At 38.2% G+C, this 19,812-nt stretch overlaps 9 protein-coding genes across 11 annotated transcripts; 5 read left to right on the top strand and 4 right to left on the bottom strand.

Moving 5' to 3' along the window:
* Positions 1-105: 105 nt before the first annotated feature.
* Positions 106-1,157, top strand: LOC130690599 (LITAF domain-containing protein-like). 2 transcript variants are annotated; one of them, XM_057513626.2, is made up of 5 exons: positions 106-230; positions 332-425; positions 519-586; positions 655-749; positions 826-1,157. In XM_057513626.2, the coding sequence occupies exons 2-5, from the start codon at positions 332-334 to the stop codon at positions 932-934; spliced, it is 366 nt and encodes a 121-aa protein (XP_057369609.1). In that variant the 5' UTR covers positions 106-230; the 3' UTR covers positions 935-1,157. The 2 variants fall into 2 exon arrangements, with proteins under 2 accessions (XP_057369609.1, XP_059351832.1); XM_059495849.1 differs by having other exon boundaries at positions 191-225; positions 301-425.
* Positions 1,158-1,347: 190 nt separating this feature from the next.
* On the bottom strand, positions 1,348-3,119 carry LOC130690573 (uncharacterized). The gene is made up of 6 exons (XM_057513598.2): positions 2,743-3,119; positions 2,487-2,647; positions 2,242-2,402; positions 1,989-2,133; positions 1,670-1,922; positions 1,348-1,593 (listed from the first exon to the last, which is right to left on the bottom strand). Exons 1-6 carry the CDS (start codon positions 2,799-2,801, stop codon positions 1,491-1,493), a joined length of 882 nt encoding a protein of 293 aa, XP_057369581.1. The 5' UTR covers positions 2,802-3,119; the 3' UTR covers positions 1,348-1,490.
* Positions 3,120-3,333: 214 nt separating this feature from the next.
* Positions 3,334-5,612, top strand: LOC130690585 (mediator of RNA polymerase II transcription subunit 6-like). Its single transcript, XM_057513612.2, has 5 exons — positions 3,334-3,434; positions 3,518-3,677; positions 3,743-3,917; positions 3,977-4,049; positions 4,106-5,612. Exons 1-5 carry the CDS (start codon positions 3,419-3,421, stop codon positions 4,420-4,422), a joined length of 741 nt encoding a protein of 246 aa, XP_057369595.1. The 5' UTR covers positions 3,334-3,418; the 3' UTR covers positions 4,423-5,612.
* LOC130690561 (GMP reductase 2-like) lies at positions 4,559-6,600 on the bottom strand. Its single transcript, XM_057513583.2, has 7 exons — positions 6,339-6,600; positions 5,947-6,066; positions 5,671-5,736; positions 5,414-5,605; positions 5,152-5,340; positions 4,887-5,089; positions 4,559-4,818 (listed from the first exon to the last, which is right to left on the bottom strand). Exons 1-7 carry the CDS (start codon positions 6,423-6,425, stop codon positions 4,620-4,622), a joined length of 1,056 nt encoding a protein of 351 aa, XP_057369566.1. The 5' UTR covers positions 6,426-6,600; the 3' UTR covers positions 4,559-4,619.
* A 423-nt stretch (positions 6,601-7,023) lies between these two features.
* LOC130690584 (uncharacterized protein C18orf19 homolog A-like) lies at positions 7,024-7,958 on the top strand. Its single transcript, XM_057513611.2, has 3 exons — positions 7,024-7,476; positions 7,533-7,681; positions 7,748-7,958. Exons 1-3 carry the CDS (start codon positions 7,064-7,066, stop codon positions 7,942-7,944), a joined length of 759 nt encoding a protein of 252 aa, XP_057369594.1. The 5' UTR covers positions 7,024-7,063; the 3' UTR covers positions 7,945-7,958.
* A 152-nt stretch (positions 7,959-8,110) lies between these two features.
* LOC130690554 (uncharacterized) lies at positions 8,111-10,480 on the bottom strand. Its single transcript, XM_057513571.2, has 5 exons — positions 9,337-10,480; positions 9,108-9,279; positions 8,945-9,041; positions 8,337-8,876; positions 8,111-8,252 (listed from the first exon to the last, which is right to left on the bottom strand). The coding sequence occupies exons 1-5, from the start codon at positions 9,773-9,775 to the stop codon at positions 8,244-8,246; spliced, it is 1,257 nt and encodes a 418-aa protein (XP_057369554.1). The 5' UTR covers positions 9,776-10,480; the 3' UTR covers positions 8,111-8,243.
* A 158-nt stretch (positions 10,481-10,638) lies between these two features.
* LOC130690549 (casein kinase II subunit alpha) lies at positions 10,639-14,183 on the top strand. 2 transcript variants are annotated; one of them, XM_059495842.1, is made up of 8 exons: positions 10,639-10,724; positions 11,190-11,334; positions 11,410-11,521; positions 11,595-11,976; positions 12,041-12,269; positions 12,332-12,480; positions 12,648-12,731; positions 13,373-14,183. In XM_059495842.1, exons 2-8 carry the CDS (start codon positions 11,240-11,242, stop codon positions 13,417-13,419), a joined length of 1,098 nt encoding a protein of 365 aa, XP_059351825.1. In that variant the 5' UTR covers positions 10,639-10,724; positions 11,190-11,239; the 3' UTR covers positions 13,420-14,183. The 2 variants fall into 2 exon arrangements, with proteins under 2 accessions (XP_059351825.1, XP_057369549.1); XM_057513566.1 differs by having other exon boundaries at positions 10,654-10,906.
* Positions 14,184-14,296: 113 nt separating this feature from the next.
* LOC130690539 (phosphatidylinositol-3-phosphatase SAC1-like) lies at positions 14,297-17,117 on the top strand. Its single transcript, XM_057513549.2, has 12 exons — positions 14,297-14,443; positions 14,525-14,825; positions 14,890-15,021; positions 15,097-15,208; positions 15,276-15,463; positions 15,532-15,687; positions 15,753-15,832; positions 15,891-16,128; positions 16,193-16,429; positions 16,524-16,610; positions 16,669-16,729; positions 16,792-17,117. Exons 1-12 carry the CDS (start codon positions 14,418-14,420, stop codon positions 16,938-16,940), a joined length of 1,767 nt encoding a protein of 588 aa, XP_057369532.1. The 5' UTR covers positions 14,297-14,417; the 3' UTR covers positions 16,941-17,117.
* LOC130690542 (protein SAND-like) lies at positions 16,978-19,588 on the bottom strand. The gene is made up of 10 exons (XM_057513553.2): positions 19,123-19,588; positions 18,934-19,064; positions 18,680-18,877; positions 18,487-18,581; positions 18,273-18,421; positions 18,018-18,196; positions 17,836-17,956; positions 17,493-17,777; positions 17,350-17,436; positions 16,978-17,288 (listed from the first exon to the last, which is right to left on the bottom strand). The coding sequence occupies exons 1-10, from the start codon at positions 19,498-19,500 to the stop codon at positions 17,235-17,237; spliced, it is 1,677 nt and encodes a 558-aa protein (XP_057369536.1). The 5' UTR covers positions 19,501-19,588; the 3' UTR covers positions 16,978-17,234.
* Positions 19,589-19,812: the final 224 nt, after the last annotated feature.

Raw genomic sequence — 19,812 nt, 5'->3', positions numbered from 1 at the left:
TTTTTGTTCCATAAATAATGCGTTTATTGTTTTGGCTCCTTCTGAATCATAGAATTTGCTATATAGGTCAAGTCAAACGTACCCTATATAAGGTTTTCCACTGACCTCTTTCCGTGAATTAGCAGGTTTTTCCAAAATTTTTGGAAGGGCGGGGCTTCAATAACAGCTGTTCAACATCTGGAGTAAAGAGTTGCGAACCTTACTCGACATAACCTGTATGACTTACTAAGGTACCCTAAAATTGTTTGTTCGATATTATTCTTGCATGAAGCATACACATTCTTGAGTTGATAATCTAACTAAAAAAAATGACCATTATTCTATTTCAAAGATGAGTAAACAAGGACCCCCACCAGCTGCCCCTCCTAGCTACTTGGAAGCTGTAGGTGGAGTCAACCCATCCAGCTCCTTCACTCCTCATCACAGTAAGTACTTTTCAAGCATTTGATGTTCCTAAGGCTGTTCATATTTTACAGATGATTTTTTTAAATTTCCTTACAAACTTGTCCTTCACATAGATGTAACCAGCCAGCAACCTATCATTGTGACTACTGTAATACCTGTTGGACCAGGATCTACACATACAGTAATTTAATCTGATGGTTGCATTTAAGACATCGTAATAGTTTTGTTGGCATTATCGTTTGCTTGTAGGTGTGTCCTCACTGTCATGCTGAAGTGGACACTGCTGTACGAACTGAACCTGGTCTCATTGCCTGGCTCTCAGGAGGACTTCTTGTTCTTTTTGGGTACAATGGTTTACTATATGAGATGTACTATTTTAAAATTATAATTTGTTAACAAAGTTTTGTTTTCCACTTTCAGATGTTGGCTAGGTTGTTGCCTTATTCCATGCTGCATCCCCGAGTGCATGAATGTTCATCATGCCTGTCCAAATTGTAAAGCCTATCTTGGTCGTTACAGCCATTTTTAAGCCAATGATGTCATCATAGGCAACTGGTTCTTTTGCATATTTTATCAACGGTTCCTTGTTTGCAACCCATCTGTTGCATCATTTGCGTAAGAAAATTGGGAATTTCTTCTTATTGCGTAAAGTTTTTCAATCTAATTGTTTTTAAACAAAACAAACTCAAAATGTTGTACTGTTTGTACCTTACTAAAATATCTACGCTGCTTACACATTAAAATAAAACATACATCGTGTTTGCTTCATTATAAAAAGCTATTAACATGGTGATTAGAAACGACGGTAAGTTTCTTTTTTGTCTTTTTTGCACAAAATCACGACTGTCGCAAAGCATACAGATAGCCCTCGGTAAAACCTTCACCTCGGCAGGTCCTTTACCACCAATGCCAACAATAAAAACATGTCGAATTGGCATGCTGGACCGTATCGAATTAGCCTTTATTATCAAAATTAAAATACTAAAACAAATACCTAATAAGGACGAAAAAAAACAACGTGTAGGTTTTTTTCTGACGGATTTTTTTTGACGAATCTTCCCCATTTTGCAACTGTAGGTGCAAGTTCACACATCAAGATCGCATAGTTTCTTGTAATCCTTTTTTCCTTCGCTCAGGGTAATTTCTTGTCCGAGTCGCGTTATCGTTTGGAAGTTCATACGTTGAACCCTAAGAATAATTCTTGTTAAGTAGGAGGAAAAAAAGGGAGGGGGGGGTAGTAAATTAATGAAAGCACAAAGCATACTCTTCCATAATCTTGATTTGGCTTGAAGTTTTCCTGTCAACCTCTGACACAATGTGGGCCGTTTTCATAACTTCGTGCAGCTTTTCCGTTTCAATTTTTTTGCAAAGAATGGCATTCATTTCAAATGAACGGACCAATTCATCCGCATCTTCATTTTTAAATTCATTAATCTCAACCAATTTGATTTGATGCCGATATGTGTCCAATCCTTGCGCTAGCTCTTCGACTTTGGGGGTTACAACGTCAAGTACGTCTTTCCATAAATGTAAGCAAATACTTAAATTCACATTCCCAGAAAATAATTTTTTTTTCTTTTTACCTGCTGTTTGCTTCACAACTGGCTGTATTTCCTTCACATGAGAAGTTAACTGCAAACGCATTTTTTCCAATTCCATTCTTTCCTTTATTTGGGTGATTTTACTTTCCTTCATCTTAATCAAATGCCACACATCTTCTACCTGTTTCTAAATCCATTATACAAACAGTGTAAAGTTTAACCAAATGCTGTTTGAATTTCTCAAATAGATTGAGGTTTTTATGGAAAATTATAATTGATTGTTTTTCCTGCTAACCTTGCAGTCTGCCAACACACTTTCTTTAGATTCTTCAAGTTGATTATTTAGAAAATGTTGTTGTTGATAGGTCATGTACAGCAGTGTAGATTGCTCTTCAGTAGAAAGTTTTGGTTTTGAAAGAGACTTTTTTTCTGTTGAGCTTTGTGGAAATGAAGGCCCTATAAAACATTTTCTAGTCACCAACATGCCTTAGGAGATGATGCAAAAAAATTTACGTAAAATTTGTAATTATGGATACCCACCAAGAGGTTTAAGAAGTTTAGGTTCTGGTTTATCAATTGATCCTGCTGATGATTTTGAAAAGTCTAAGTTGGTTATTGGTGAATAGTTACAACTTCTATTTTTATTAGAGCTTCCAGTTGGGGTGGAAGTGCCTCGTCTGGATATTCCACTTGGAGTAGAACTTGGGTTATTGGAAAAATTTACAAAAACAAAAAAACACAAAAAAGAACAAGAATGTTAAGTTGTCACATAAACATAACTACAAATTAAATTTACCTATTTGATGGAACCCGGCTTCTTGATAAAGCCAATCTTTTCACACCTGGTTTATCCATGATGTTTAGAACTATAAAGATGAAAATTTTGTAGATCAAAATTGTCAGTGTTAAAGAGCCTGTAATATGCTAATGACTGGTGAACAGCCTACACTCTGAGTGACAGAATAGGTGCTATTAACGGTTGAAAACCTGGCATAAAACTTATGTGTTTCCAGAAAGTGACGAAGAAGGGGGGTTATTACCGCCTAACTGTAAAGCTAGCAATAGTCTTCCATATATTAAAAACTAAATCATTCGAAGAAAAGATGCTGTTGATTTGGATTTTTAGCCAGTATTAGGTAGATTTATATGCCAATCTAAAGGCGGGAAATCAACAAGGCAGGTTAACAAAACCTTTCTTGCCGAATCGTTTGAATACCACTCAAACCTGTAAAAACATCTACTGCCTACTTTCAGCGCCATAGTGGCAAGTTATTGAATTATGACGATTGGCGCTGACCCAGATGGCTCTTCAAGACTCTGCATCAAGTATTTCATTTTCGTTATTACGCCAGGCCTGATTTTTTCAATAAACATTCGTAAACTTGTGTTTACATTTTCATTTTCAGTTCCTTCAGCCGGTTTGTCTATTTTCTTCTACCTTGCGCTATTCAAACAGAAAACTTTGTATCAACATGGGTGATTCGAAAGGTTGAAAACGAAATCCGCTAGCAAATTTAATTCTACAATTTTAAAAGGATAATTGGAATAACAATTATTTCGTACATTTTTAGATAATTTATTATGGATTTCTTGGCATGATTCTGCTTGGATACCCATACTTAATCCCACCAATGTAATGGACTATTTTCAGTCTACCACAAACCCTTTCTATGATCGCACCTGTAACAATGAGATAGTCAAAATGCAACGTCTCAACATGGAACATCTCAGGTACCCTTAATTTTCATGTTTTATTAAATTCTTGCATTTAATCTTCAACATTGTTTTATGCATAGTAACCTAACAGGGCTTGAGTATATGCTGCTTCATGTACAAGAACCAATTTTGTATGTTATTAGAAAGCAGCATCGACATTCTGTCTCAGCTGTAACACCACTTGCAGATTTCTACATCATTGCTGGAGTTGTTTATCAGGCTCCAGATCTTGGATCTGTTATCAATTCTCGCATTGTAAGAAAATTTACATTATCAGCTTAATTTCATCTATATTTCCTTTCTTTTGCTTCTAGTCTACAACAGTTAATCATCTGCAAGGGGCTTTTGATGAGGCTCGAACATATTCAAGATATCATCCAAGCAAAGGTATTAATTCTATTTAGTGAGGGAATTTTAGAATTTTCTTGTAACTTATGTTGTAGGTTATTGGTGGGAGTTTAAAGAAACTGAATCTAAAGATTTGGAAGATGAAAACAAAAAGGCACAGAAAAAGAGTTCAAAAGAAAAAGCCAAAGAGGAAAGTAGCTCAGCATTCCAAAGGCATAGAGTTAATATATTATTAGCTGATCTTGCCAAGAAATTCCCGCTTAAAAGTACTCCTTTTCCTGCATCTAACACTCAACTGCCAGAACAAAGAATATCAGTTGAAGATAATGCCAAGGTTGAAGTTAAAGTTGAAGTTAAAACAGAACCTCAGGGTCATAAACCACCACCAGAGAAGAAGCCAAGACTTGGTTGAGACATGAGAGTTCAGAATTTTGTATTACTGTTATGTGAAATTTGATTAAATAACTATGCTTGGCATAGGCATACTTTCTCAGAAGTTTGGTTCAAAATAGTTGAAAGTGTGTATTAAGAAACACATTGGGCACACAAAACCTTGATAGCTATATTGCTTAACACTGCCGAAGATTCAGTAGGGTTTAATTACCATATTCAATCACCCGAAGAAAATGCGCTAAAAATTTCGTTCGTTTGCTGTGTGACTCGAATGAAGGTTGTCCGTTTCGGTAATTCTTTCAGACGTGCAGCTCCCGTATACGTGCAGGCGGATCGTAACCCACCCAAAATATCCGATATAGTTGCTTCCACATTACCGCGATAGGGAACTTCGACAGTCTTTCCTTCTGAAGCCCTATCAATGCAATAAAAAAAAACTTGATTACAATAAAGCACGAGATATTTTTTTGAATAATTTCTTACCTATATTCGGAGACACCACCAACATGCTTATTCATGGCTGTCGCGGATGACATCCCATAGAAAAGTTTATATTTTTTCCCATCTCGTTCGATCACGTCTCCACCTGATTGATCATGGCCCGAGAGCATTCCCCCTAACATGACGAAATCTGCTCCAGCACCAAATGCTTTAGCTACATCACCCGGACAAGTACATCCTCCATCCTATAACGTAAACTTACACGGTTAAGAAAATTTACTTGTGCAATTATCAGACGCTTCCTGACCGAAATAATGTGTCCCCCCAGCCCATGAGCCGCATCGGCGCATTCAATGACGGCACTGATCTGAGGATAGCCAACACCAGTCTTCTTACGAGTTGTGCAAACAGAGCCAGGACCGATTCCAACTTTGATGATGTCTGCGCCTGAAAGAATCAGTTCTTCAACCATTTCTCCCGTGACAACATTGCCTGCCTGCATAGAGGAAGAAAAATTCCAGAAACTCCAAATTCACTGACAAACCCTCAAAAAAAAAAAAAAACAATACCATAATAACATGTTGAGGAAATGCTTCGCGGACGCTACGTACAAACTCTACGAAATGCTCCGAATAACCATTAGCTACATCAAGGCAGACGAAACGCACTTCGGGGACAGCGTTGAGTATTTTGGATAGTTTATCGAAATCGCCTTTACCAGAACCTGAAGAAGCCGCAACAAATCCTGCTATATCTTTATTCTATAGACGGAAATTCGAAATCGGTTTGATAACGTGATTTACTAAAATACAAAAACTTATATTACCTTTTGAATAAAACTGATCCAGTCCTCAACTTGATAGTGCTTGTGTATCACAGTTAACAGACCATGCTGTCGTAAAAATATGAATATTCAAGAAGAAAAAATAAGGTTAGATGAGCGAAGAGACAAAAGATGGCATCTTACCCCCCCCCCCCCCCCCCCGTCGAAGACAAAGCCGTACGAACCTTATTTACCAAGCCACTGAAAATATAACGGAAATAGCACGAGGAAAACCAACGGGAAGTAACTAACACGACTTCCCACATATTTTCTTATCACCTTAGCAAGAGCAGAAGCCATCTCGAAGGTTCCAACCGTATCCATATTGGAAGCTATGATGGGGATCCCACGGATTGTTTGTTTCGAATTGCGAAATTTGATTTCACGAAACAAATCAACCTACATGGAGGTTATAAACATAAATTAAAGTCAATATTCATAACTAGCGCCTTAGTGCTAGTGCTGATGTTGGTAAAAAAAAAATTACGTATTTTAGGCCATTGAACCGGAAAAAAGCACGTGCTGTTTACCGATTTACAGGCACGCCCTTAATAAGAGGAAATAGTTGGTTTGAAGGGTACCAATAGAGTGGGAAGGTAATGAAATTCAGCTATAATTCCCTGTAGTTTTTAGTACATCGACATAGTAACAATAATATGAACAATATTTACATCTGCCCGACTTTTGAGGGTGCTGCGTTTCGGACGTAGGAGGACATCTTTGAAATCGAGCTTGACGTCGTTGTCGATACGCGGCATTTCTCTCTCCCTTCCTCGTTAACGGTCGATAACTAAAACACTTACTCCAAAAACAATTTAACTGCAATTCAATAGAGCAACGTGATAAAGAACTACCAAACAACAAGAGAGCTGATAGAGACGTGCCTCTTTTACACGTACAACCGTCTAGAAAACCGAATGGTGGTAGACTAGTAGACGACATAGTGACGTGAGAACCTATATAAACTTCCCCGCAGACAAGAAACAGCTGACCCTTTTTTGCAGTCACATTATTCTTTTTTTTTATCTAAACCCGCCACCAATATTTGTAACACAATAAACCAATTAATTTGAATATTTCTTTTGAGTCACACTTGAAAATACTTCACCATAATAAATGGCAACATGCGGTTTTATTGACGTAGAATTAAGAAGTCTAGCAGGGGCAAATATTTCTGTGACATAAATTGATAATTAATTGTACAAGGATAATTTTTTCAACTAAGCAACTGTTATTTCACATTATTGTAAAATGTCAAGATGGTTTTATTTTAAACATTATTCTTTAATTCGTTGCCATGGCTATCGCAAATTCGTCTGCTTTTAACCGTCTTTGAAAACTAAATGCAGGTGTACGTACGTGAGCATATAAAAAGGAATAAATATTATTCTTTAAGATGTCTGCGTTAGTTACTCGAAGTCTGAGTTCTTCTTATATGCTGCGTCCACATCCTATGCTTACATCGGTAGTTGTCAAATTTCCGGTGATACAAAGACCTTCATGTGATCTTTATATGTCTGATACTTGCAGCCGGTGCTACTCACGAAAGCCCTATTCTTTTGTAAAATCTCTACACATCTCAACAATTTACAATACACAGGTTAACCAACCTAAACAAGAAAAAGATAACAGTGATGAACTGCAGCAAAAAATACAGAAACAAGAAAGTTCTAGTTGCCCTCCGCCAACTAAAGTTTCTCTCTTCCAAAAATTCAAACAAATGTACAAGGATTACTGGTATGTCCTAATCCCTGTACACGTTGCTACCTCTGCAGTCTGGGCAGGTGGATTCTACTTTGCAGTTAAGAAGTAAAAGAAATCTGTTTTGTTGTTTTTTATTATGTTATTAAATCAATATATTTCAGTGGACTAGATGTGGTGCAGTTACTGGAAAGTTTAGGAATCAGTGAAAAAATAATAAGCCCACTTAGAACTTCAAGTGTGGGCTATTATGCTCTTACCTATGCCCTGTACAAAGTTGCCAGTCCTGCTCGATATGCTGTAACTATTGGAGGTAAATTATGTAACAGCTTGTTAAGGTACAAAAAAAACTAAGACGTTTCATTTTACCATAACATAGGTACCACACTTTCCATTAACTATCTTACACAGTGGGGGTATATTAAACCAGCATCCACTGAGCAAATGCAGGTGTTTTACGAGACACGTAAGGCTGAATTTGATAAGCAACGTGATGACATACGACGAAAATTCAGACAACATAGGACAGATTTCAAGAAAAGAATGAATTTTGGCAAAAAACGAGTTAAGAAATGAAGTGCTTATTAAGTATTTACATCTACGCTCCCAATGGCAGTTTGTTGTTACGACGGAATGACACTTCATAGTCAGAGAATCATTTACACAAGGAAAAAAAAGGGAGAAAGAAAACTGTATTTAAGAAAAAAAATCTTGTTATTTTTTTTATTTTTCTGAGGTACTGAAAATGAACCCCGACAACACTTGCTTCTATGATTTCTTAAGAGCATCTTTGGATGGGAATTGTCGACGGCTTAACTATCCCTCTTAAGATCGTTGGCGTTTGGCTCCGTTGAAGTCAAGTTTGGTACGCTGTACTAAACAGGCTGCAGAAAAATGAGTCCATTTAGTATATAATACCAATTGATTTGACAATGAAACTTGGCAATTAGAAAAAGAGAGCTTCATACATTAAATGTAACTTTGTTGGCCGTTCTGCGGATCTTCACGTTAGGGTTTTGCGCGGAAAAGTATTGTGTAATGGTAGTATTTTTGGCTCGTTGAGTACCCGACGTTTTTTGTAACTTGGATTTTTTCTCTTGATTTTGTTTTTTTTTTTCTTTCCACATAAAACGATCAATCGAAGGCTGCCGAAAGTATTTCGAAATGCCATGGATCTGTTTTTCGGACCGCAAAAGAGCTTTATTTTTTATTTCCTTTTCAAGATCTTCTGCGAATTGTTCTTGTAACGGGATTCTGGAAAATGAATCGATCAGCCAGGGATTGGGTGTCGTTTGTCCAGGAAAGCATGAGAGGATCGGTTCCAAGTAGCTCCAGAATTGCCGGACCACGGATAGAGACATTTTTCTGGATGTTTCAAGTGGTAACGGTGGCTCAAGAAAAACACAACATGAAGGGTACGTATAGATGATACAAGGCGATGCTGTGTTTGTGAATGCCACATTAAAGTAAACAATTCCTGTAGAGGTTTCCGGCAACACATACCCATACTAATTATATCAGAAAAAGGGAATGATTTTCCTTCTAATGGAATCAACAAGAAAAAAACATTGCCTACCTGCTGCTTCCAATAACTACAGAGTTCTGCATAATCCTTAAAGGGTGAGAAATCAGGCAGTTGGCGTGATATAGACATTAGGGTACCGACTCTTATTCTAATTAAATCAAAAATAAATTATTTGGATGAAAAATAAAAATCGGTGAACATATCTGGGTATAACTTTGGCAAATAGAAAAATCGGTGATGAGGGTTGGTCTGAAAATAAATCACAGCGTTGGGATTTTCCTTGAAATGGATAAGTTCATCGGACTTCAGAACTAAATCGTGGGGAGTAATCGGATACAGTTTGAGTTCTCCGCCATGGGCCCAAACTTCCACGCTATCACGACCATCTTTATCAAACCGGTTACTTTTAATTATTTTGAATCAAGTAATTCTTTGCTGTTTACCTGTTAATCGGATTTCAAATTTGACTGCTTGAAAGGTGTCACTTTCGTCATCCATGTCTAGGAAATTCCGCTGATTTTTGTGTATCAGCCATTTTCCAACCGGATTCCAGTCAGTAATGAGGCGAGCAGAAAGAGTAAAAGCGATACCTTGACGTATATCTTCTATGGTAGCTGTTTGTGTAAATATTTTGGATGACGAAGATATCAAACCAAACTGAGCTAGATCTTGGAAAAGGTTATGATCGCCATACGTTTGTTCCGGATAATAGAGAACGCATATTTTTTGTTGATGCTGCTGAAGGGGATTACAAAGTAATTGATTTCGATGAGAAATCAATAAGTGGCAAGCTTCTTTTCCTGTAATCGAACCAGTCAAATGGATCTGAGAACACTTCAAATCGACCAAACGTTGAGCATGAATTGTGCAAATGTGCTTCATTTTTCAAAGCTTTTTCGTTTTTTAATTGATGACAATATCAAGCCTTTTCGATTCCTTTGCGTTCTCTGTACTGCAGACGCAGGGCAAGGCTCCAGACGTTATAATCCCTTTGCACATGGCAAGAAACCTGGGTGTTCTATTGAAATAGAATACTTGTAAAAAAAAGGAGGGATTAAAGTCCTCCATCAATACACTTGTCGTACGTGTTCTATTTCTTCGTTGTTCTGTGCTTGAAAATTTTGCCATTAAAGCCATGCAACATAATGGCTTTAAGAATTTATATTCGACGAACAATGAACGAAAGAATTCTGCTTTTGAAACACAGTAGTGTTTGCCGCCAAATCTCACTTCCGATTTCCCATGTTAGTTTTCGTAATAAAATTAAAATTTGATCCAGTCTATTTTACTTCAGTTCGAACCACAAAGGTAAGAAATTTTTGACGTTAGGTTAATTTTCAAGAAATCTACGGTATGATCAGGAAAATTGAGAGAAGTCTGCAAAAAACGGGTGCCATAAGCAATGCGGTCTGGGCGCCATCAAACCCATAAGGCGGGGGTAAGGGCTAAAGAGGGAGAGATAATAATTATTGACTAGATAGTAGCCGTACAGTCGGTGGCCATTTTTTTAGTCCTCACGCGCTTTCTGATGTGAATAAATTGCCGAAAGATGGCTCTTTCCCTTCTTTGAATTCCACAACAAATTTCACATCCCAAGTTAAACTACGGCCACTTTATGACACCGTAGATAAATAAACTATGTTTTGAAAAAAATTATGTTTAAATAGAATGATGAATTCACCTAGCTAGTTCGTGAAATGCGTTTTCGGTGATTTTTGTTTTATTGGATAAATCATAGTCATCTGGCGGCTTTTGAACATACTTCGTATTAGACCATGCAACTTCTCTTACTGGAGGAGCTGGGAGCGTCCGCTGCGTTGGGAACAAGAAGGTATTCTTGTTCGCTATTTTCCGCCCGTCGAATAAGTTTCCCTTTGCCGTTGGTTGTGGTCGTTGACATTGTAATCCACGCAACGGTTTCTCGATGTACATCTTGGTTAGCCAGCCGAGCCATTAAATTTAGTCCACCGCCAAACAACAGCCGACTTATTTCAAACACCTTCCATCTTGCAGGTAACAAAATGCCAAAGTACTATGAGACGAGAGAGCGAGAGAGAATAGCCGCCAGCCTCATGCTGGCGGTCAACTTTCGTCCAAACGAACCGGTCAGATCCTTTGTTGATGGCCCAAAGACTGTGCTTGGCTAAAATATGATGAAGTTTGATTTCTAAAAAGGGAAGGTTGTTTGAATGAAGTGTGTGTGTGTGATTATAGAGGAATAAGGCAAATGGGTGCTAATTGGATACCTGTGTGTGGTGTTACTTCCATGCACTACAGAGTTCATTTTCCAAATTAGGTGCCTTTAAGCAGGGAAGGTGTGAACCAAGCAGCTCTACTTTTTTCACCATGCCTTTAGCCAGTCAAGCTAGAGTTTATGCAGATGTGAATTTGCATAGAGCAAGAGAATATTGGGACTATGAATCCCATGTCATTGAATGGGGGTAAGTTTTTAGCTTCATTAGTTGTTAGATTTCAACAAAGTAACAGAATAAAATAACTCTTTTTCTTTGATGCAGGGAACAAGATGATTATCAACTTGTGAGAAAATTAGGAAGAGGAAAATATAGTGAAGTCTTTGAAGCCATCAATGTTGTTACCAACGAAAAATGTGTTGTCAAAATCCTTAAGGTAATGGTGTTACTGAAACTCTCAATTGTATGATTATCTTTATTAATTGAAAGCTCTTATTATTCCTTACTAGCCTGTCAAAAAGAAGAAAATTAAACGCGAAATTAAAATCTTGGAAAATTTACGTGGTGGAACCAACATTATCACACTTCAAGCAGTGGTTAAAGACCCCGTGTCGCGAACTCCGGCGTTGATCTTCGAACATGTCAACAACACGGATTTCAAGTTACTCTACCAGACATTAACGGATTATGACATTCGGTTCTATCTTTACGAGTTGTTAAAAGCTCTGGATTACTGCCACAGTATGGGCATTATGCATCGGGACGTCAAACCTCACAACGTTATGATTGACCACGAAAATCGTAAGCTTCGGCTCATCGATTGGGGTCTGGCAGAGTTTTATCATCCCGGTCAAGAATACAACGTCCGAGTTGCTTCAAGATATTTCAAAGGTTGCCCATTTCTATTCGTGAAGGTTATCTTTACATTAACGATTTGTCGGTATTCTTCTTATAGGACCAGAATTGTTGGTGGACTATCAAATGTACGATTATTCCCTTGACATGTGGTCACTTGGCTGCATGTTGGCTTCAATGATATTTCGCAAGGAGCCATTCTTCCACGGTCATGATAACTACGACCAGTTGGTCCGCATCGCCAAAGTTCTGGGTACAGAAGAACTTTTTGAGTATCTTGACAAGTATCAGATTGAACTAGATCCACGGTTCAATGATATCCTCGGCAGGTAATACTTTTTCGGGTTTCATCAACCAGCTTCTTTGCTTTCATTCATTTTTTCTTTTTTAGGCATTCACGCAAAAGGTGGGAACGCTTCGTACACAGTGAAAATCAGCACTTGGTTTCCCCTGAAGCCTTGGACTTTTTGGACAAACTTTTACGGTATGATCACCAGGAGAGGCTCACGGCTCGTGAAGCCATGGATCACCCTTACTTTTGTAAGTATTGAGTACAGTCGTCTACTTGTAGTCTTGGAAGTTGTTAAGTCGTTAGGTTCAAAATCAAGGAGCTTAAGTGTAAAAGTTTTAACATTAGTATGGTGAACTCAGTAGAACTTGAAATGGTTGGCAATTTCATATAACACTTCTTTTTGAATCGTACATAGACCCCATTGTGAAAGAACAGAATCGATTGGCCAGTTTGTCAACCTCTCCGACACTCTTACCACCTGGAACGTCGGTAGGAGGCGGTGAGTAAACCATTGAAATCCACCGGTTAAGGGAGGGAGACTGCGAGGGGAATAATGACAAACAAAAATAAAATGTTCAGTCCAGCTACGAAACCCTTCCACTATTATCCTCTTTCGCTACGTTCATAGTCCCTGCCCGCACTTGTTTCTGTTGACAGCTCTACTTACAAGTTCAACAAAACATGTGGGGCAGCCACCATCTCCCACCCCCTCTTTTTTGTTATCCAACCAAATCATCATCCCATTTGCCCTTTATCTAATCTAACGAGAGTGGAAATGACAAATATCTTGCAAGGGAACGCCATTTGTCTGGAGGTGTATCTTTGATTTGGTCCCTTCTTTCATCCTCTTCTCCCCATCTCCTTGCGCAGTTCTTAGGTCATGCTCCTTAACTTTTTTTTATTAGATTTTTTTTATTTTCACTTTCTATACATTGTCATTTCATTCACTTTCACGTTCAAGTGTATCAGTGGCCGTCAATACACATGTTCCTTGCAACGTATATTAACGTCATTTTCATTCTCGCAAAGAATCGGAAATAGCGTAATATTCAGTGTCAAAACGTCTGTTCCAGCATATGATGAAGGCAAGAGCAAACAGCAGTTAGTAAATTCGTTTTCCTTTTTTTTTTTTACCATCAGGTGCAAGTGGATTAGCTGGACCAAGCGGAGGTGGACCTTCACAGTAGGAGTCATCGAAAGACAGTTGCCGTGTAGTTGGCTGGAAAAACGATTGTACCTGTCAACTAATAGCGGCGTGAAACTGGAAGTTATTAGTGAAGAGACGTGCTTGTTTCCCCAACAGTAAAACCCATGCGAAGAAGTGAAAGAAGCTAAACAAATGCGTTCTCATTTCATGACTGCGTATAACGGTTTTCGCATGAATTGCATCCTGGTCGGTTGACTTAAGATTCCGAAAGCAACTGCTATTAAACACGTGTACAGTCTCTTATAATTTCTGGCAGTATCCTTTTCTCTCTGTTCAAAAGTTGTCTCCCCTATCTACTACTATTTACTATCACTTACTCTCCCACCCAATTATCATGCCATTCTTTGTATAGTGCATGAAACCTAATGTTTGAATTATTTTTCCAGAAATGTTGAGTACCACAAACATTCGTCCTTCCATAAATCCACCCCTCCAAGTAAACGTCCGCTTTTATCATCGCCGGCAGTGAACAAGATTGGCACTTCTTGCATGGAAGCATGTCTTTGGCATTTTGTCGTAATCTGATTCGATCGAATGATTTGTCTCATTTCCATAATTCCTCAAATTCATGAACAGTGTAATCTAGCGAGAAGGAGGCATAGTTACGTTTTCTACTACTAAACAGCTTTGGGTTGGAAGTCCTTCCCCATTTATAGATATTTTGGGTTTGAATTTTAAAGGGATGTAGTATCTAATCGTATATCATGTAATAAGCAATTGTTCAATACAATCCTAAGTTTCGCATTTTCACGCTTTCCATGCCCTTTTCTTTGGTTCTGCCCATTTTTAGGAAGAACACCTATGCCATCTGTTGGTCATACGCAAGCTGCAATCAAGTCTCACCGGCAAAAAGCACAAGTGTCAGAGTCAGACCCGTGAGTATAATCACTACAGCGGTTATCAGGCTCAGGAGCTTTAATTTCACAAGTAAAAAGATTCGTTTGAAACTTGTGGCTGCCGTGTTTAAAAGACTTCATCATGGATGTATACGATAGCCTAATACTGTAAGTGTATCCATTGGATAAAAAAAAATGCTGTTATTCAAGTAGGTACTCGTTAAATGCCAAAGACAATTTTCATTATAGGCACGAAACTCCTGATCAGTTTTTGATTGAACCCATTCATGATCCGGGGAATATTCTGGTCATCGATCGTCTTAACCAGGAATTTAGTCTTATTGACGGAAAAAAACATATCCCTAGTACTTCTAAAAGCAGATCAATTTTTGGAATTGTGGGCACCATCCGTCTTATTGCTGGACATTATCTGGTTGTGATCACTAAATGTTCCAAGGCTGGAATGGTAAATGGTCAAGACATCTGGAAGGTTGACGAAACAGAAATTATACCATATGCAAGGACATTTTTACACTTAAATGAAGAACAGGTGAACCATATAGTCAATAAGTACATGAATTGACTTCATGATTCAAACAATTTCCTAACCTTAGCTTGCAGAAAATCAAGTGTACAAAGCAATGATTGAGCATGTTCTCAACATTCCCCACGTTTACTTTTCCTATACATATGATTTAACACATTCCCTTCAAAGGCTGCACAACACCATGCCAGAATTTTTACAGGTTTTTCTAGTTTTTGTTTTTCAGTAAACTGAAATCTGTCATTTACCTTTCTGATTTACTTTTGTTTAATTTCAGATTCCATTACATGAAAGAGCAGATGAAAGGTTTGTCTGGAATCGTCATCTTATTCGAGATTTCGTCAGCCAACCGCAGATGGCCAAGTTTGTATTACCTGTAATGCTTGGATGTGAGTAACCGTTCACCATTCGAAGTATGTCTCATTTACTCGCTATCTCAATTTGTCTTCTTTATAGTTGTTCAGTCCCACCATTGTACAGTTAACCGTAAGAAATTCGTGTACACTCTGATTTCGCGGCGGTGCTGCTACAGGGCAGGAACCAGATTTTTTATGAGAGGCGTAGATCAAGAAGGCCAAGTGGCCAACTACGTCGAAACGGAGCAAATAATTGAATATCAAGGCGACAAATGTTCGTTTATACAGGTAAGAAGTCTTCATATAAATTTTTAAAAAAACTTTAACTGTGTAGCTTAACAAAAATGTCCGTCTAGACTAGGGGATCGATCCCAATCTTTTGGTCTCAGTTACCAAATTTAAAATACAAGCCTAAACCTGAAGCAGTGCAGGGTGCTAACCATTTAGAGGGACTTTCTAGGCATTTCGACTTTCAAGTTTTGAACTACGGAAAGCAAGTTATTCTGAACTTGGTAAATCCAATTCAAATAAATTTGGTAAAAACTAACAATTTCTTCTATACATCTCCATCCATAAGATCGACCAAAAAGGTGCAGAGGGAAAATTAGAAAAAGCCTTTTCAGACGTAATAAAAAGCTTTCGTAGCCCCTTTGTGAAGTAAGTTGCATTGTTCGCAGTAAAATGTAACTGTTTGTCTAACCACTACAATTTTAAGATACGAAGCTTTTGATTTTCACCACGAATGCCGTAAGATGCGTTATGATCGCCTGAGCATTCTTCTCGATCGCGTCAGTGCAGAACAGGAAGAATACGTTTACTTCATGTTGCTCAAGGACGGAACTGTTGTTAGGCAACAAGACGGTGTTTTCCGAACAAATTGCATCGATTGCTTGGACAGAACTAACGTGCTGCAAAGTCTCTTAGCTCGGCGCAATCTTCAACAAGTGTTTCTGGTAGCGTTTACATAATACTAATAGCTCATACTGGTTTAGATTATCTAGGTTTTTTTGGCGTCAGAAACTTGGGGTTTTGAGTGAAGGTCAACGGATTGAAGATCAAAACGATTTCGAAAATCTATTCAAGCATGTTTGGGCCGATCATGCCGATGTCATTTCTACCCAGTATTCGGGTACAGGAGCATTGAAAACAGATTTCACGCGCCTTGGCAAGAGGACCAAATCCGGCCTTCTTCGCGATGGAGTCAATTCCCTTGTCCGTTACTACAAGAACAATTTCGCTGATGGTTTCCGACAAGTATGCATGCACAAAAAAACCAAAAATAATCAATTTTTTTTTTCGAAACTTGTTCTCCAATAACCTTTCTTACGCAAATGGTATTGGTTTTCAGGATGCCATTGATCTATTCCTAGGTAACTACGTAGTCGAGCAGAGTCGACTTGTTATCCGCACTGATCGCAGCTGGAAATACTTATTGGTTCGTTGCACAGTCATTTATTTTTTTTGTTGTGCATAATGGAATGTATTATCTTTAGCTTCCTGGAATATGGTGTATTGCTACCGCTATGGTATTTGTAACTCTTCTGCTCCCAAATGGTAAACTAATTACTTCAGACGCCAAATTAGAGGACCAGGTTTAATTGTTTTTGTGATTATAGAACTGAGCACAGAAAGCCTTCTCCATCTTCTTTTTTGGTCGGGGATGACGGTAGTCTCCTCGTACTTCATTATGGCTAATGCCAGTGAATATGTTGATTGGCCTAAGCTAGTTGGCCGCCATCAACCACCCAAACAGCTGGAACTGTAGAGTAAACACGTGCAAGTTGGTAATTTTTCAAAATCTATTGTCCCCATATACACGCTATAATTTGTTTTTAAATCTGTATCTTTCAGTCCTCACAAGCTACCATAAGTACTCGCTTTCTTGATTGCATAGTTCTTACAGATTATATTGTAGTGTTAATAAAATTCTACAATTTAGTTCATTTGCAGTAGTATTTGTATCATGAATGGAATGAATCTCAACACAACCGTCGAACAAACGCAAATCCGTCATTAATTACCAAACGTACCATAAAGTATTCGAAGGCCTCTTGCAATTTTACCAACTCCCCGACGTAGTGATGAAGTGGGTTTCTTCTTCACGCTTGGTCCACTAATGGAGACAATATTATTAGCTTAAATTACGTAGGAATTCGGAGGAGGGGAAAAATTACCTTCAGTACAGCGTTGGCCGCGTTCATGATCGCTGGCTTTGTGGTCATTGGTTCTAGGACCATGTAAAGTTCGTAGGAAGGTGTAACCTATTTGTAATGAAGGTTAGTCTATGGATACGAAATCTGGTGCTGGAATAATTTACCAAGCCAAAAAGTATTTCTTTCTCGGTTGTATGGCACATTGTTTTCAACGGCCGCGACGCAGAGTGCATACGACCATGCATATGGCGATAGAGATCCATTAAGTAGAGTTGGCCTTGTTCATGTTGATACGGTGGGCCATTATTGGCATGGGTGTACTGGGCCGACAATCTTGATTTGTAAACAAAGTGGCGGACGCTAGCGCAGCCCAGCTGACTAATAATAGGGCAGGTAGAATTCAACGCAAGAGTGATCGACTCAAGAATGCTATTGTGACGTCGAAGTCTCTAGAGGAAAGATTGATTCGTTGAAAAGTCAATCATGTAAACATCAAGTTGATATTACGTCAACAATATTCTTTTTGGCATCGGAGAGGCTGAAGAATGAATCACGGTCGGTTGTGAAAAAAAGCATACAGGCTTGGCAGTCTTCACTCAAATAAGATGCATGGACATACAAAAATGACCTAAAAGTAAGACGCAAAATTATTTAAAAAGTAAGCAAACACTTCTGTTATTTCTTTAGACCTCGGATCAAAATGCGGAAGACAGATTGGAGTCCACCCCTCAGCAGTTTTGAATGTTTCAGAGGAGTTGACTAAATTAATGATTAGATGGACGTCACTAGGATGGAGGAGATGTTTTTTGTTTACGCGAACCAAACTGATTAGTTGATTGTTACCAATCAGCACAGTGAAGACCAGGTTCTTGAAAAAAGATAAATATATTGAAGTAATTAATGTTTTTACAAGTCACTGGTGCTGTAGATAATTTTGGACGTACTTTAATCCTATGACATTGTTGATGGATAGTCTGTGTTACAGCATCACGATCGCTAGCAGGCATTGGTAAACATTTAACCGCACCAAGCAGGACGGAAAAATCGTTATCCATGTAGTTAACCAAATTATCCATAAGTCTTTCAGAACCAGCTTAAATACAATGAATAGTTATTGCTGGTGCTTTTTGTTATCTAATTTTCCAAAAATGAGATTACCTAAAAGCCTTCGAAGATCGTAATTTCGTCTTTGTTCAAATATCTTTTCAAGATGCGCCCTAGTTATGACACTAGAGATCTGATTATATATATACCTAGAAAGTGGAGTAGAGAAATTGTTAATATGCAAATATAAAAAATAAAATAAACAGGTAATAATAATAAACTGAAAAATAGAAGATGAGAAAATTACTCCAATTGCAACAGTAACTGTAACACACTATCCTTCATTTTGGAAACAGCTACTAGTATCAGTGGTGTTTTATGAAGAAAGACAAATTTTGTATCACCAGCCAAAATCATATCCATTGAGTCCTCTCCATCTTCTACAAATGAAACAAGTGCCTGCATCACCCCAAACAAGGTGACTAGTTGCTCCTCATTTCCATGCCTAAATATATTGATATTATAAAAAATTCTGAATATTCAGCAAAATAGGAAGCCAACCTAGTGTAGATGGGTTTGCCAGCCTCACTCAGCACAAAAAAATGTTTCCTTTGATTTTTCCACAGCAAGGAATCTGATCCACTTTCTTCATCTCCAGCTGGTGAACAACTCTCTTCCAAGATTGACGAAGCCTGATTTTTTAAGTGTGTTTAACAAATCTGGAGAGGAGATGTTCTCAGTAAATCTCACATTGGCTGTACGTGACATGGAATCCTCATTTTGATTGCTGAAGGATTCTCTTTCTAGGTAGACTCTGGGCCGTACAAAGGATAGTTGGTCTTGAGTAATGTTGACTAGATCTGATCCAAAAACCAAATCAGGTTGAGCTTCAACGGCAATTTCTAAACCGACATCACCGTTCCGAAAACCATCGGTACAACCGTGGGATTGTATGTTTAAGCTCACATCATTGGAATCACAGTTAGTTCGGGCCGCGGTAAGATTATTTAAATTTTCATATGGATCGCTACTGTCTAGAATTGCATGGCTGGCATCGGTAGCTGTCTCAAGAATGTCAACTGTGTTCAATGGAAAAACAACCTCACAGGCTGCTATCTCAGAAGCCATGTTTACTGTTTACTGTGTATAGTTATTGTTTTTTCTGCTTCTCAACTTATCCCCTTGTGTACATTTGTAGACACTAAACAGGTGCAAAGGACCGGGCGAACTGATCTTTAAATTATATTCTTTTAAATCAAATTTTAATGGGAAAACTGGGGGGGAAATCATAAATCATTAAAAAAAACATTGACAAAAAAAAACAGACAAAATTTTTATAATGAATAATGATAAAAAAATTTCGCAAATATAAGATGTTTCCCTCATTTACCAATACGTTCCAGAGCCAACGGTGGACAGGGCCAGATACTGTAAAATGCG

The sequence above is a fragment of the Daphnia carinata genome, chromosome 6 (genome assembly GCF_022539665.2).
Source record: "Daphnia carinata strain CSIRO-1 chromosome 6, CSIRO_AGI_Dcar_HiC_V3, whole genome shotgun sequence".
In the NCBI taxonomy this organism is placed as follows: domain Eukaryota; kingdom Metazoa; phylum Arthropoda; class Branchiopoda; order Diplostraca; family Daphniidae; genus Daphnia; species Daphnia carinata.
This window is presented reverse-complemented; position numbering and strand designations above follow the sequence as displayed.

Coding starts and splice junctions, on each gene's coding strand:
- LOC130690599 (XM_059495849.1), top strand. Junction 426..518: donor CTCCTTCACTCCTCATCACA/GTAAGTACTTTT, acceptor TCCTTCACATAG/ATGTAACCAGCCAGCAACCT. Junction 750..825: donor GGACTTCTTGTTCTTTTTGG/GTACAATGGTTT, acceptor TTCCACTTTCAG/ATGTTGGCTAGGTTGTTGCC.
- LOC130690549 (XM_057513566.1), top strand. CDS start 10,669: ATGCAACTTCTCTTACTGGAGGAGCTGGGAGCGTCCGCTGCGTTGGGA. Junction 11,335..11,409: donor TCCCATGTCATTGAATGGGG/GTAAGTTTTTAG, acceptor TCTTTGATGCAG/GGAACAAGATGATTATCAAC. Junction 11,522..11,594: donor GTGTTGTCAAAATCCTTAAG/GTAATGGTGTTA, acceptor ATTCCTTACTAG/CCTGTCAAAAAGAAGAAAAT.
- LOC130690584 (XM_057513611.2), top strand. CDS start 7,064: ATGTCTGCGTTAGTTACTCGAAGTCTGAGTTCTTCTTATATGCTGCGT. Junction 7,477..7,532: donor TTCTACTTTGCAGTTAAGAA/GTAAAAGAAATC, acceptor AATATATTTCAG/TGGACTAGATGTGGTGCAGT. Junction 7,682..7,747: donor ATATGCTGTAACTATTGGAG/GTAAATTATGTA, acceptor ACCATAACATAG/GTACCACACTTTCCATTAAC.
- LOC130690554 (XM_057513571.2), bottom strand. CDS start 9,775: ATGAAGCACATTTGCACAATTCATGCTCAACGTTTGGTCGATTTGAAG. Junction 9,280..9,336: donor ATTTGAAATCCGATTAACAG/GTAAACAGCAAA, acceptor GGTTTGATAAAG/ATGGTCGTGATAGCGTGGAA. Junction 9,042..9,107: donor CGATTTTTCTATTTGCCAAA/GTTATACCCAGA, acceptor TGATTTAATTAG/AATAAGAGTCGGTACCCTAA.
- LOC130690542 (XM_057513553.2), bottom strand. CDS start 19,500: ATGGCTTCTGAGATAGCAGCCTGTGAGGTTGTTTTTCCATTGAACACA. Junction 19,065..19,122: donor CCATGTCACGTACAGCCAAT/GTGAGATTTACT, acceptor TTAAAAAATCAG/GCTTCGTCAATCTTGGAAGA. Junction 17,957..18,017: donor CTTCCGCATTTTGATCCGAG/GTCTAAAGAAAT, acceptor TCTTACTTTTAG/GTCATTTTTGTATGTCCATG.
- LOC130690561 (XM_057513583.2), bottom strand. CDS start 6,425: ATGCCGCGTATCGACAACGACGTCAAGCTCGATTTCAAAGATGTCCTC. Junction 5,606..5,670: donor GGATCAGTTTTATTCAAAAG/GTAATATAAGTT, acceptor TTCCGTCTATAG/AATAAAGATATAGCAGGATT. Junction 4,819..4,886: donor GGTGGTGTCTCCGAATATAG/GTAAGAAATTAT, acceptor TTGCATTGATAG/GGCTTCAGAAGGAAAGACTG.
- LOC130690539 (XM_057513549.2), top strand. CDS start 14,418: ATGGATGTATACGATAGCCTAATACT. Junction 15,688..15,752: donor AGCAAGTTATTCTGAACTTG/GTAAATCCAATT, acceptor TCCATCCATAAG/ATCGACCAAAAAGGTGCAGA. Junction 15,833..15,890: donor TTTCGTAGCCCCTTTGTGAA/GTAAGTTGCATT, acceptor TACAATTTTAAG/ATACGAAGCTTTTGATTTTC.
- LOC130690573 (XM_057513598.2), bottom strand. CDS start 2,801: ATGGATAAACCAGGTGTGAAAAGATTGGCTTTATCAAGAAGCCGGGTT. Junction 2,134..2,241: donor GTGTGTTGGCAGACTGCAAG/GTTAGCAGGAAA, acceptor TAATGGATTTAG/AAACAGGTAGAAGATGTGTG. Junction 1,923..1,988: donor AGTTGTGAAGCAAACAGCAG/GTAAAAAGAAAA, acceptor ATTTATGGAAAG/ACGTACTTGACGTTGTAACC.
- LOC130690585 (XM_057513612.2), top strand. Junction 3,678..3,742: donor CTCAACATGGAACATCTCAG/GTACCCTTAATT, acceptor TTTTATGCATAG/TAACCTAACAGGGCTTGAGT. Junction 3,918..3,976: donor CTGTTATCAATTCTCGCATT/GTAAGAAAATTT, acceptor TTTTGCTTCTAG/TCTACAACAGTTAATCATCT.